Here is a 13,994-nt window from a genome sequence, read left to right as displayed (position 1 = left end):
CTAAGGTGGCTCACACTAGGTTTTCTGCCCTTATACAATTCATATGGGGTTTTCTTAAGAATTGGTCTTATTAAGGTCCTATTTAAGACATAACCTGCAGTATAAACAGCATCAGCCCAAAAATACTTAGATTCATTTAACATAGTTCTAGCTAGTTCCTCTAGTGATCTATTTTTCCTTTCAACTACACCATTTTGTTGGGGTGTCCTAGGGGCTGAAAAGGTATGTGTTATCCCATGCTTCTCACAGAACCTCTCAAACTTAGCATTTTGAAACTCTCCCCCATGATCACTTCGAATTGATTTTATGCAGCAACCATTTTCATTTTGCAGAATTTTTGCTAATTTCTTAAAGGCAGTGTAAGCATCATGTTTATGTGCAAGAAATAAAGTCCATGTAAATCTAGAGTAATCATCCACAACAACTAAAGCATACAAATTTCCAGCCAAGCTATCAACTCTAGATGGACTAAATAAGTCCATATGTAACACATCCAATGGATTTTTTGTAGAGACAATATCCTTTAACTTGAAAGAGGATTTGATTTGTTTACCTTTCACACAAGCATCACAAAGCCTGTTGTCCTGAAATTTAATGTTAGGCAAACCAGAAACTAAATCTTTAGATTTCAATTTATTCAAGTGATTTGTGTGTATGTGAGCTAACCTCCTGTGCCACAACCAAGACTCGTCACTTCTAGACAACAAACACTCATTTGAAGAGTTAGTTTCCATGATATTCAACAGATAAATGTTATTCACTCTCTTACCAGGAAACAGTACCTTACTAGATGAATTACTTGAGATTGTGCAGCCATTTGACTCAAAATTCACTTTGTATCCTTTGTCACAAAGCTGACTTATGCTGAGAAGACTATGCTTGAGTCCTTCTACATACAGCACGTTCTCAATGGTTGTTGAGTTCCCTGTTCCAACAGTGCCTCTGCCCAAAATCCTCCCTCGGTTATTATCACCATAGGTTACATGTCCTTCTGCTTTGAGCTTCAAGCTGGTAAACTTTGTAAGATCTCCAGTCATATGCTTGGAACAGCCACTATCCAAGTACCACTGATTTTTCTTGCTACCAATCTGCAAAACAGAATAAAAATGATACAAATGGTACCCTTTTCAGTATAGGGTCCAGCACAAATTAAAACCTTCTCTTTGGTAGCCATTTTGCTAAGTTCTTAGGCACAAGATGTTTTCTAGCAATGCAAGACCTAGATGTATGACCAGATTTCATGCAGTAAAAACAGGTTACATGAGATGCCTTTTTGCCACTGTTAAAAGCTGAAAAAACTGATTTTGCTGGAACAAAAAAACTTGAAAGCTTTTTGACATTAGTTACATTTCCAGGGGTATAACCAAGTCCATTCTTATTGAAAACAGCATTCTGTGATCCAAAGAGAGACTCAAGGTTTTCTCTTCCCTTGGTGAAATTGGAAAGGGTTTTCAGCAAATACTCCACTTGTTTTTCCAATTTTTTGCAGTTTTCACAGGTTTTAATAGAGGCATGCAAGCAAGATAGTTCAAGGCTTACCAAATCTGTTTTGGCCTTATGCAATTCTTCCTCAAGTGTTTTTACTTTAGGTGCCAACACATTATTTACCTTTTGCAGCTTATTGCATATTACAGCTAGCCTATTTGCTTCATCATGTGTTTCCTTGAAGGCAGCAAGCAAATCATCATAGTTATCAGAATCAGCAGAAAAATTACTTACTGAATCAGAGCTTGACTCCTCATCCTTCATCATGAAGCACAAATTATTCTCCTCATCTTCTGTTGAAGAGCTGCTGGTTGAGGATGCTTCATTTTCCTCCCATGAGATGTAGGCTCTTCTTCCCTTGTTCCTTTCAAATTTCTTGCTGACAGATTTGTCCCTTGTTTGATTGTCTGGACAATCTGTTTTGATATGCCCTATTTTGCCACAACCAAAGCAAGTATATTTAGAGGAACTTGAATCATTGGGTTTGAGATACCTTTTTTTCTGCTGGTTCCTGTTTCTGCTTTTCTTCCTCAGGAATTTGCTGAATCTTTTTGTAAGAAGGCTGATTGTGTCATCATCTTCAGCATCTTCTTTTTCTTCCTTGATCTCATTCAGTTCAATTGCTTTCAGTGCAAGCCCTTTAGGTTTTCTCTCTGTTGTTTCCTGCTCTTTGAGTCTTTTGAGCTCTAGCTCATGCTCCATCAGCTTTCCAAAAAGTGCAGCAGTTCCCAACTTTGACAGATCACGGCTTTCAGAGACAGCTGTCACCTTTGGTTGCCAGCTTCTGTCGAGGCACTTCAATATCTTTATGTTGAGTTCCTCTTTGTCAAATTCTTTTCCCAAGCCAGTGAGGTGATTCACAATATGGGTGAATCTTTTCTGCACATCAGCAATGCTCTCCTCGGGTTGCATTCTGAACAGTTCATATTCTTGGATGAGAGCATGTTTCCTTGACCTTTTCACATCTTCAGTACCCTCATGAGTCACTTCTAAGACTTCCCACATCTCCTTAGCTGACTTACATTGAGATATCCTGAAGAACTCATCCATTGTCAATGCAGAGGTTATGATGTTCTTGGCCACAAGATCATGTTGAGCCTTCCTCCTTTCGGTCTCATTCCATTCTGATCTTGGCTTTACCTTTTCTTCATCCTTGACAACCTGCATTGGCACATAAGGTCCATTGACCACAGCTTCCCAAATTAATGCATCAATGGATTCCATGAAAATTCTCATTCTAACTTTCCAAAATGCATAATTCATTCCATTGAACATAGGTGGTCTATTAACAGCAGAACCCTCAGCAAAAAGCACATTAAACTCAGACATTATTCCAAACAAACTTGATTAAAATACAAGTCCTAGCTCTTGATACCAATTGTTGGGTTTAATAGTGCCAAAGTTCAAGAGGGGGGTGAATTGACCTTTTAAAACTTTCTCGCAGAAACAGTGTTTAACACAGTTTACAAAAAATAAATCGATTTATGTGAAAATGAACAGATTTATTTCAGCACTGTTTTTGTTTGAAAAGCGTTTATACAACAAGATTAATCACAAGATTATGCAGATAGACTTTTCAGATGCACACACTGATATTAGAACAAAAACCAGTGAAACACCAAACAACAAACTTCAGTTTCAAGCAAGTGATTAAGGTTCAATTGATAGCATGCCAATTAATTGAATAACCTTTACAATCAACCTGTTCCAGTGGCCTTTAACAAACTATGAGTGTTCTTCTTGATATCAAACAATTTTCCAGAAATTAAGAACAATGAATCACAGAACAGCAAGCTTCAATTTTAAGCAATTGTTTAAGGTTCAATTAATAGCTTTGACAATTTCTTGAGCAACCTATCACAGTCAATCTGTTGCAGTGACTTTCAACAAATTTTATATGTTCTTATCAGAACCAAACAACTTTTCAGAAGTTAAGAACAGTATGAACTGAGCCCAGAAAGAACAGATTTATTTTCACTTGAACATATTTATTTCTTTGTTGTTTTATCAATTATGCAGAAATGAAATTGCAGAGAGTGAGAGAGAATGAACACAAGCAGTTATACTGGTTCACTCAACTGAGCTACATCCAGTCTTCACCAAAACCAGGTGGAAATCACTAAAACACAGTACAACCAAGTACAATTCCCACTGTTCTTGAAACCTACAAGAACTTAGGTACTCTTGCTGAAAAAACCTATTTCAGCTCACACACACACTCTCCAAGAAAACCTATCAAGAAGAGTGTTCAACCAAACTATTACAACCAATGAGAAGTGAAACGACTACACCTGATTGAGGATACAAAGATCTGCCTTAAACCAGTAGGCAAGATTGCTATAACAGTAGCAGCACCTCACACCAAGCTTTTGGAACCAAACCAAGAACAAGCACTTTGTGATTTTCGAAATCTTTGAAGAACAAATGCTAATCCTTTGTAAACTTTTGATTCTCTGCTGTAAAACTTGTTTTTGCAAATGTATGAACGATTGTTAAACTCAGAAACAAGTTTTCATTTTATAGAAAACCAACTTATAACATATTTTTGAAAAACAGTTAAAGCTGTTATAAAATGAACAGATTGAAAATAAAATGAACAGATTTATTTTCAAAAAGCAGTTAGAGAATTTGTTAAGTGAGGAGACTTAGTCAACCATTCTGGTGCAGAGATAAAACTGAAAACGTTTAAGTTTGACATGGCTCCAGAGACAAAAAGAATCTATTCATTTACAGATGAACAGATTTATTTTTCAAAACGAAAACAGAGAAAGTTTAACTATTTAAAACTCAGTCGTTTTGAAAAGAAGAAGACTTAGTCAAAATACCTGATGCACAAAATCTAATTTCCACAAGACTTAGCCAAGGCATCAGTTTAAAAAATGAATCTGTTTATTTAGAAAAGAACAGATTTATTTTTATGCAGTAAACGTGTTTTTTGTAAAACATGTGAAAAACAGTTTAAGAAAACTTATGCTTGTTCTTATCACATGGCCAGTGGTTATGAGGTGAGTTACTCAGCAAAAAGCCCACTCTTAGACAACCTCTAAGCACTACTTAAGACATACTTAAAGCAAAGCAAAATACAAATGAAATGTACATAGAAGTCTTCATCAAACGCAATCTTGAAGGGGCAGCAACCTTCTTCAACAGGGTTATGGTTGCTATGGGCCTGCTTTAGGGTCCAAACGAAGGCCCAATTGTGTCTTAACCGTGCTTATCACTTAAGTTGACTTGTTTATACCTAATTACGTGTTTAGCTTTACATCTTTAGTCAACTTTGTTGTTTGGTCAGCCTTTCGGTCATCCTGTAGTAACCTTTATACAAACAATCTTACTTTTTTTTCACAATTTCCCTTTCAAATAATCTCAAATTTACTTCTTCCAATCAAAACAAAATTTTAATAATTTTATAAAAAAAATTAAAGTTTCATTTAATCTATCAGTAATCCACGTGAACATATTTTAAAAAAACAACCAAATTTAATCAAATATAAAAATATTTCACAAAGTAAAATTTTGTAAGTAAAATTAATATTGTTGATAAGGTTAACAATGAATCTGCTGACTTTCTCCTCCTTGTTATTATTTATATAGTCATAATTTATAGGTTAACTTTATATGCATTATTTAAAAAAATGCGACATGATATAATAATAGAGTATTATCTCAACATAAATATTTTGAGTTCACATTGTAATAAAGTATCACGTAATATTCTTTGTTGTCAATTTAAAGGATAAATTAAATAGTATTATTAATAATAAAACTAAAAATTTAAAATGAGGAAATTAAATTAACCAAACTTTATAATATTAAATGCAATTAATTATTTTTTTATATATATCCTAACATTGTTTAAACAAAGAGTGGAGTTTGGTAAATTTATTCTAATTTAATTTTTGCCGTTCTTTCACTATAATGTAAAACAAAAAAACAAACAGTTGATAAACAAAATCTGTATATTGTGTGTAAGAAAAGTGTTTGTAAATATGACTTTGTATGAAATTAAATTTGATTAAATTTAATATTAATTGATGCATTTTATGTTTAACTTTTATTATCATCAAAAGTTAGAAAATAAAATAGAAAAAAACTACTTAAATTTGTTTTAATTTAAAACCAATTTAGATTTAGAACAAGTTTTTCAAGTAAGATAAACATGTAATATATATATATATATATATATATATATAAAATAAAGGGGATCTCCTCTTAACTTCCATTTTATTTTATTTTATTTTTTTATTTTATCCTTATATTTTATTTTATTATTTTAAAAATATATGAGAGGAGTTATTTGTCTTTGTGACTTCTTTATTTTTAAAAACCAAATTTTGAATTTTAAATTATGAATTAGGGAGTAATTGTAAACATAATTCAAAATGTTTTGAATCATTCATTTTTTCACTTATTCAACTAAACATTTTCCTTCAAACCCCATTCTTTTCCATTTCTTTTTCAATGGTTGAGAAAAATCACTTACACCATCCAAGAACTTCTCTCTACAACAAGAATGATGCAGGAAAAAAGAAGAAGAAAGTTTCATGCTTTCAACAAAAAAAACTTTTTCATTCTTCTTAGGTATGCACATTCTCTTCTTCACTTTATCCAACTTCTTTGTTACACTTTTTATGATTATATATTATTTATCATTATATTTATTTGTGTCTCATGTCTCCTCTTTTTTTCTATGCAAATTTGTTCTTCTTTTCTTTGCAAATTTGTTCTTTCATATCTTTGTGCACTTTTTTTCCTCTCTTTTTCATTCTCCTTGTGTGTGTTTTCGTGTCAATATTATGCGAGTACACATCTGAATATTTTGTGCAATTTTTTGTTTTTGATCTATTCTCTTTCATTCTCTTTGAAATTTTACTGAGTTTTTTTTCAGAGGGAGTAAAGAGAGAAAATCTAGAGCGAGAGAAAAAACAATGAAGATCACACGTTGTTGTTGGTGCTTAGATACACAGGTGAAGGTTATGATCTCATGATTCTCGCAAACGCTTTTGACAATGAAGATCACTTTGGCTACTCCCAACACCACATCGTTAAGGAGTTCATCGTATTTGTCGATCGTACCGCCACCAAACGCATCCCTCAAGACCAATGTTAATATGTACAACATGAAAGTTCCTTATGTAATCAATTATATGTACCCCTCATTGTCAATTATATGTTGCATTATCAACAGGTGTTTCTTAAGCTTCAACAAAAATTCTCATTAAAGGACACCTTGAAGGAGAAGATGAAAATTTTACCAAAGATATTTTGTTATCTCAAAAATCTGGTATTGTTCATTTTATTTATGTGTGACACATAAAGATAAGTATATGTAAATATTTTATTTACATTATTTGTTATAATATATTAAAGCTAGCATAATATACAAGGAGCCCTTATAGTTGAATGAAGATATCAATACAAAGTATTCACACATTTATCTACACAAACAAGTAATTATGTATATTGCATATATATAGTGTGTATCTTGCAATTTATTCATAATTGACATTCTTTCGTAGGAAACAAAATTTATAAAGAATGAAACACTTAGAAGGATGATTAATCACTTGCATTGGTTAAGCCAAATCACATTAAGATATAATGATTTTACATAATAATAATGATAATGATATTTTTTTATTCATGTAAATTTCTATTGTTAATATAAGTGTGAAAATAATAACATTGTTTAATATATAAATGAAAAAAAAAATAAGAAATGCGGATACACAGGCGCTCTTTATACACAGGCGCTCTACGCCTGTGTTCCGCTAGTATATATAAAAGAAATTCTCATTTTTAACTTCTCTCAATGATTTTTTTTTTTGTATATGTATATTATATTTGATTTTATTTTACTATTATGGGCATTGAGTCATTTTCTATTTTTTAAAAATTTTAAAATTTTAATTTTTTCAAAAATTTTAAATTTTTCAAATTTTCAAACCTTAAAACCTTTTTCGAAACACTTTAAATTTCGAAAAATTCAAATTTTCAAGAAATTTTAAATTTTTTAAATTTTCAAATTTTTTAAATATATTATTAGGTAAAAAATTGAAAACAAAATTTTATTTGAAATATTTTATGAAAAATATATGTAAGAATAGTTTTCAAATTGATTTAAGAAGCCGTCTTTAATCTCTATTGGATCTAAATATTTTCACTACGCATATAACCTACGTACCTACCCTACTTTCCATTTTCTTTTTTGTATCCCACTTCCCATTTTCTTTTCTCTTTCCTTTTCTCTTTCATGTAAAAGCATACTTTAATTCTCATTTCTCATTCTCTTTTTATGTTTTGATTAATCTTTTTGGAATCCTAATTTGACCTTTGCCTTATGAAATTGTAATTGAAGTTTGTGACTAGATGGAGGGGAAGGACTTAACAAAAGGAGTTGCGGGCATCATCACAACAATCGGTAATTCTATTTATGTGCATTTCAATTTGCAAAACACTAATTTGACATTTTTCTTAAGAAATTGTGATTGAATCATGTGACTAGAGGAAAAGAAAGACTCAACAAGAGGAGACAAATGGTAAGTGATGAAAGTCCTTGATCTTAAGACGTTTTCTGGATTTAAATAAAATCATACAAAATAGTGACTAAAATATATTCTCATTTCCTCATGTTTTACGGAAAAGAAAGACTCAACAAGAGGAGACAAATGGTAAGTGATGAAAGTCCTTGATCTTAAGACGTTTTCTGGATTTAAATAAAATCATACAAAATAGTGACTAAAATATATTCTCATTTCCTCATGTTTTACGGAAAAGTTACTTCCAATCTGATTTACTTATTCACAATCTTGAAACAGAGAGAAAATTTAGTTAGAAGAATGTAGAAAGAGGAAGAACGTAGAAAGAGGAAGAACGTAGAAAGAGGAAGAACATAGAATGAGCAAGACACTGAACCCCAAGACACTATTTTTCGTGCGCGTTCCTATCATTGTCGTGCTTACCCCAATTGCAAGATTCCAATGTGAAGGAACATTGTTAAGAGCGATGTGTAATCTGGATTTAGTTTGTGTTGCATCCTTGAAAAAAAGTTGCATGCGCTTCTACATCCACTGGAGAGTGTAGGGAAAGGTTGGTGATACAACCCAAGTAGCTACGAAGATGACCAATGAAGCAAAAGAAAAAGCACATGGTGAACTGTCATCTCAGCGACCAATTCATAACCCCACCAAGGATCACACCCTCACCAGAGGAGCTGAGCATAAAAGCAAGAAAGTAAGGGTTGAATTTTAAAGTTGCTTGAATGTAAAAGCAAGAAATTAAAGGTACTTGAATTTAAAGACATTGAATTTAAAGACAATAAATTAAATGTACTTGAATTTAAAGAGAAGAAATTAAAGGTGCTCGTAAAAGAAAATGTAAAGTTTCAATCAACTCGAAGCAAAATAAGCTAAAAAAATCATTAGTTTATTAAATAGAAAACTTGTATAAGTTTAATAAGTGAATAGTGATTAGGTGATAATGAATTATTAATAGATTACCAAGTATATGGTATTACCTCCAACACATCCAATTAAAATACAACTTACTCTTCTCCCTTTCTTAATGGAAAAAAAAAAAAAAACTTCCATAGTGACTTTCTTAAGAAAATTATAAAATCAATTCTTCAATATCATAGATTTTGTTATGATTTATTTCGTACACATACAAGTATTTTTTTTTAAGTATTCTGATAAAAAAAATTAGTTATGTATTTATTTAGTATTTTATAAAATTAAGTTAAAATATCCAACCAAATGTCTCATTTGTTAAAATATACTATACTAATTTTATAAAGTATAAATTAAACCTTTTTACTAATAAAGGAAACAAATAAAATAAATAAATAATAAAGAATAAAACCTTTAATTGGGAAAGTAAAGAAATGAAATAATAAAGGTAATTAAACCTAAGGAACTTAAGGAACTTGTTTTTGAAGGATTTGAAAATTAAAAAAAGAGGGTAAAAGTGAAATCCGACAGAATGATGATGTGGGACATAGTGAAGTGCGAAGTCATGTCTCCCTCTTCCACTGGCACAGCATAACATTAGCATGCCAAAAAGCAAGTGTTCCCTACGTTCCAAACCTTCATCATCGCTTCTAAATCACCCCTTCCATTTCATCACAAATTCCGTATATATATCCTACCCTTCACCCTCTCCCTTTTCCCACCACCTTTCTCTTTCTCCTCACATGCTATCTTCTCCATCATCCCAACCATTTCACTTCTCACACCAGTTGGAATGTGACAGATACATTGGTGAGTGAGGCAGGGAGGGAGCACGTGCAACAACTCTGTATCTTCAATTTTTTACAATCTCTTCTGTTTCAGCTTACTGTCTACCATGCCTGTTGGAGCAATGTTCCAGAAACTGACCACAGTGATGACCTCTGATCATGCCTCCGTTGTCTCTATGAACATTTTTGTTGCCCTTCTGTGTGCTTGCATCATAATCGGTCATCTGTTGGAAGAGAACCGGTGGATCAATGAATCCATCACTGCCCTTCTCATTGTCAGATTTTTAATCTATCTATTTTATTGTAGCTATCAACATTAAGAAGATGAGTTTTTAGAAAAAAGTACCATTTTTCTTTGGCAGGGTCTTTGTACTGGGGTCTCTATACTGCTTACTAGTGGAGGAAAAAGCTCTCATATACTAGTCTTCAGTGAAGATCTTTTCTTCATTTACCTTCTCCCACCCATCATTTTCAATGCCGGGTTAGTTCACTACTCTTTTTTACATTTTCCTTTCTTTTCTTTATTCACCTTTTAATTGCATGCTGAAGCAGAGCTGAACTGCATAATGTAAGCTTCATTTTAGTTGAGGAAACCAATAGATGTTTCACTGAACTAATTCTTTAATCTGAGTGAATTTGATTAAATGACTGACTTCAATTTCAACTGCTCTTTTATTCTTTAACCGTTCCAGGTTTCAGGTGAAGAAGAAACAATTTTTCCGCAATTTTATGACTATTATGCTCTTTGGTGCAGTTGGTACTTTGATATCATTCTGCATCATATCACTGGGTAATTGAAATCATCAACTAATTCTTCTTTTATTATAAATTACATTACAAAGTAATATCAAATCATATTTGGTTGTGAGCCCTTTGTGTCCCAATTTGTTTACAAGTCTTACTTATTTTGAATAGGTGCCATACATTTTTTTCAGAAGTTGGACATTGGTTCCCTCAAGCTTGGAGATTTTCTAGGTGTGCTTAAATTACTTCCTTCCTTTACACTAATTTGTTGGAATTAACTGCAAACTTGAAACATTTTCTATATCCTCCTATCTCTACTTATTTTGGTCAACTGAATGCAGCAATCGGAGCAATATTTTCAGCAACAGATTCAGTTTGCACGTTGCAGGTATAAATGTTTGAAGAAACACTGTAAAGCTTCTTTCTTTCCCCTTCCTATACTGAAAAGGATCATATGTATTTGGATGCTTCAGGTTCTTAATCAGGATGAGACTCCTTTACTATATAGCCTGGTCTTTGGGGAGGGGGTAGTAAATGATGCTACCTCTGTAGTGCTCTTCAAAGCAATTCAGAATTTTGATCTCTCTCACATTGACTTAAGTACAGCCTTACAGTTAATAGGAAATTTTTTATATTTATTCATTGCAAGCACTGTGTTGGGAATCTTTGTAAGTTTTCCTGTCACTTTCTATTATATCCCCTCTCCGTTTTCTGGTGTTATTGTTTGCTTGGGATCATTGATGTTTTTTTTTTTTTTTTTCAGGCTGGATTGCTTAGTGCTTACATCATAAAAAAACTGTATTTTGGAAAGCTCATAAGGTTCATTCTAAATTCCACTAATTTGCAGTATGCTTAACCACTGCAATGAAATATCTCATAAAATTGTTGGAGATCATTCTCTAATTGATTTTCATGAAATGTCAGGCATTCTACAGACCGTGAGGTTGCTCTCATGGTACTCATGGCATACCTTTCATATATGCTGGCTGAAGTAATATTTTTCTCTGAAACTTGTCACCTTTTTAGCATATATAATTCAAATACTAATTAATTTATATTTTTGGCAGCTATTTTCTTTAAGTGCCATTCTGACTGTTTTCTTCTGCGGAATTGTTATGTCTCACTACACTTGGCATAATGTAACTGAAAGTTCAAGGGTGACAACAAAGTACTTGAAATTAATTCTTCAACATATTAGACACTATCCACAATATTATTTCTAATGATATCACTTCACTGATTTTAATTTCCCTGTTGCAGGCATGTTTTTGCCACTTTGTCATTCATTGCTGAAATATTCATCTTCCTTTATGTGGGGATGGATGCATTAGATATAGAAAAGTGGCGAATCGTAAGTGAAAGGTAAAAAAAAATTCTGGATGAAATCAAACTTCCTTGAAACTTCTTTATCAATAGTGAAATTAACATTTTGATCTCTTCATTAGCCCAAGAAAATCTATTGGGGTCAGTTCGTTGCTGTTGGCACTTATTCTAGTGGGAAGAGCTGCATTTGTTTTTCCTTTGTCCTTCTTATCCAACTTGTTTAAGAAGTCTCAAGCTGAGAAAACTGATTTAAAGCAACAAGTATGTGGTTTGCTCTACTTTCCTTGTCTCAGGGTGTTGATAACTGAGGAGTTTAATATTCTTGACGTGATTTTGTTCCTCAGGTAACAATTTGGTGGGCAGGTCTCATGCGTGGAGCTGTTTCTATAGCACTTGCTTACAATCAGGTGAAGGAATCAAACTTCATTGCTTTCATTCTTCATCTCTATGGCTTGAGTTGTTGGGTGTTTTTCATTAAATAATTACTTTTTCACATGCAGTTTACCAGGTCAGGCCATACTAAATTGCGAGAGAATGCCATCATGATCACTAGTACCATCACTGTTGTACTCTTCAGCACATTGGTTAGACACTAATCTTCTCTTCATCAGCACTGTTTGTTTGTAGTGATGCCATGCCCAAAATTTAAATTTTATAACATTGGCTTGAGGAATGCTTGAGGAAGTTAAATTATTACATAGTCTAAAATTAGCACTTATATTATAACTGGTAGAGTATGAGAATGAATTAATAAAACTCGGTTATACATGTGTGACATGAAGATGGATGAGTAACATGGAGTGGTAGTGTAGGAGCATGCAAATAAACAAGTAATGAAATGATGGTTGTCCCCACTAGTTGAACATGAGAAAACATAGTTCCTTGGTGGATTTGGAGAAGAGTCATTTTCTTATAATGAAAAGGAAAGGGTTGTTTGATACGTGTGATTCCCCAATAATAACATGGAGTATGAAAAAGCGATGAATAATGGTTTTGAAATGATGTGCAGGCATTTGGGTTGATGACAAAGCCACTTGTAAGACTGTTGCTTCCTTCCTCTAAGCATGTGATGAGCTTGGCGTCCCCACCATCGACACCAAAATCATTCACAGTGCCACTTCTTGGCAGTGGAAGAGAGGATTCATCATGGGCCAATGGTGGCACCCCAAATGGGCCTCCTCCAACCACCTTTAGGATGCTACTTAGCTGCATTCCTACTCGTGGGGTGCACCACTATTGGCGCAAGTTTGATGATTCTGTCATGCGACCCGTGTTTGGTGGACGAGGTTTTGTGCCCTACGTTCCCGGGTCACCCCTTGAACAAACCATTCATCAGTGGCATGGCAGCTAGAACAAACATATATATATATATATATATATATATATATATATATACATATATAGATACTGATGATGATTGATTATTATGTGATGGATGGTTGGTTGGTGTGGGTGTGGTGTATGTAAAATGGCTTGGCTTTGGTTGTGTGCACTTTTGTCAATATAGTTTTACAACATTTGAAAAGAGAAGAGAAAAAGATGATGAAACAAAGAAAGAAGGTTGTTAGGGGAAGAATTTTTTGGTGCCCCTGATTTTGCTGACATAGGGAAAGAGAGGGTTTGCTTGCTTTTTACTGAAGTTAATTTTGTGGCTATACATGCTATGGATGCAAAGGTCTTGACTATAGTTTTGTGTTTGTATTTAATTATTGTTACAATCAATTTTAAAGGATAATTTGTGGGTTTTGCCATCATATTCAAAATGATAGTACCATTTTTGCTTGTAAGGCACAGCATTTGTAAGTGTTGGATGTTTGTTTCTCTTGGCATAACACTTCTCACAATGTAACTATATCAGTGCAGTTTATTCATCTACAAAGAGATGTAAATTATAACTTTATCCAAAGAAAAAGGCATCCAAGTTGGTTTGATGATGTAATAATTTTAGCAAGTAATTCATCTTCTAAAGTCTATTTACTCAGTTTTATTTTTTATAATGTTAATCTTTTACTAATAATTTAAATTGTTCTCATAGGATTACCATGAAAAAGGATAATAATATGGATAGATTAATATATGTGTACAATAGTGTTATGGGATTAACTTTAATAGATCTTATTTATTATTTTACATATTTAAATATATGGATGGTAAGTGTACAATGTGAACTTTAAATGAACTTTTTTTAATGATTAATATTGTCTTG

General features: G+C 32.8%; 1 protein-coding gene across 1 annotated transcript; it reads left to right on the top strand.

Annotated features, from left to right (window-relative positions):
* Nucleotides 1-9,462: 9,462 nt before the first annotated feature.
* On the top strand, nucleotides 9,463-13,542 carry LOC137806961 (sodium/hydrogen exchanger 1-like). The gene is made up of 14 exons (XM_068607363.1): nucleotides 9,463-9,996; nucleotides 10,084-10,202; nucleotides 10,414-10,511; nucleotides 10,637-10,696; nucleotides 10,807-10,853; nucleotides 10,939-11,133; nucleotides 11,229-11,284; nucleotides 11,390-11,456; nucleotides 11,533-11,633; nucleotides 11,726-11,827; nucleotides 11,911-12,049; nucleotides 12,133-12,195; nucleotides 12,289-12,372; nucleotides 12,798-13,542. The coding sequence occupies exons 1-14, from the start codon at nucleotides 9,829-9,831 to the stop codon at nucleotides 13,137-13,139; spliced, it is 1,641 nt and encodes a 546-aa protein (XP_068463464.1). The 5' UTR covers nucleotides 9,463-9,828; the 3' UTR covers nucleotides 13,140-13,542.
* Nucleotides 13,543-13,994: the final 452 nt, after the last annotated feature.

Source organism: Phaseolus vulgaris, chromosome 3 (assembly GCF_000499845.2).
Source record: "Phaseolus vulgaris cultivar G19833 chromosome 3, P. vulgaris v2.0, whole genome shotgun sequence".
Taxonomy (NCBI): Eukaryota; Viridiplantae; Streptophyta; class Magnoliopsida; order Fabales; family Fabaceae; genus Phaseolus; species Phaseolus vulgaris.
The sequence above is the reverse complement of the archived record's forward strand: the minus strand, read 5'-3'. Positions and strand labels throughout refer to the sequence as shown.

Excerpts from the sequence above, each read along its gene's own strand:
- LOC137806961 (XM_068607363.1), top strand. The coding sequence starts at position 9,829 with ATGCCTGTTGGAGCAATGTTCCAGAAACTGACCACAGTGATGACCTCT. Across the intron at positions 9,997-10,083 it reads CCATCACTGCCCTTCTCATT|GGTCTTTGTACTGGGGTCTC; the intron begins GTCAGATTTTTA and ends TTTCTTTGGCAG. Across the intron at positions 11,828-11,910 it reads TGGCGAATCGTAAGTGAAAG|CCCAAGAAAATCTATTGGGG; the intron begins GTAAAAAAAAAT and ends TCTCTTCATTAG.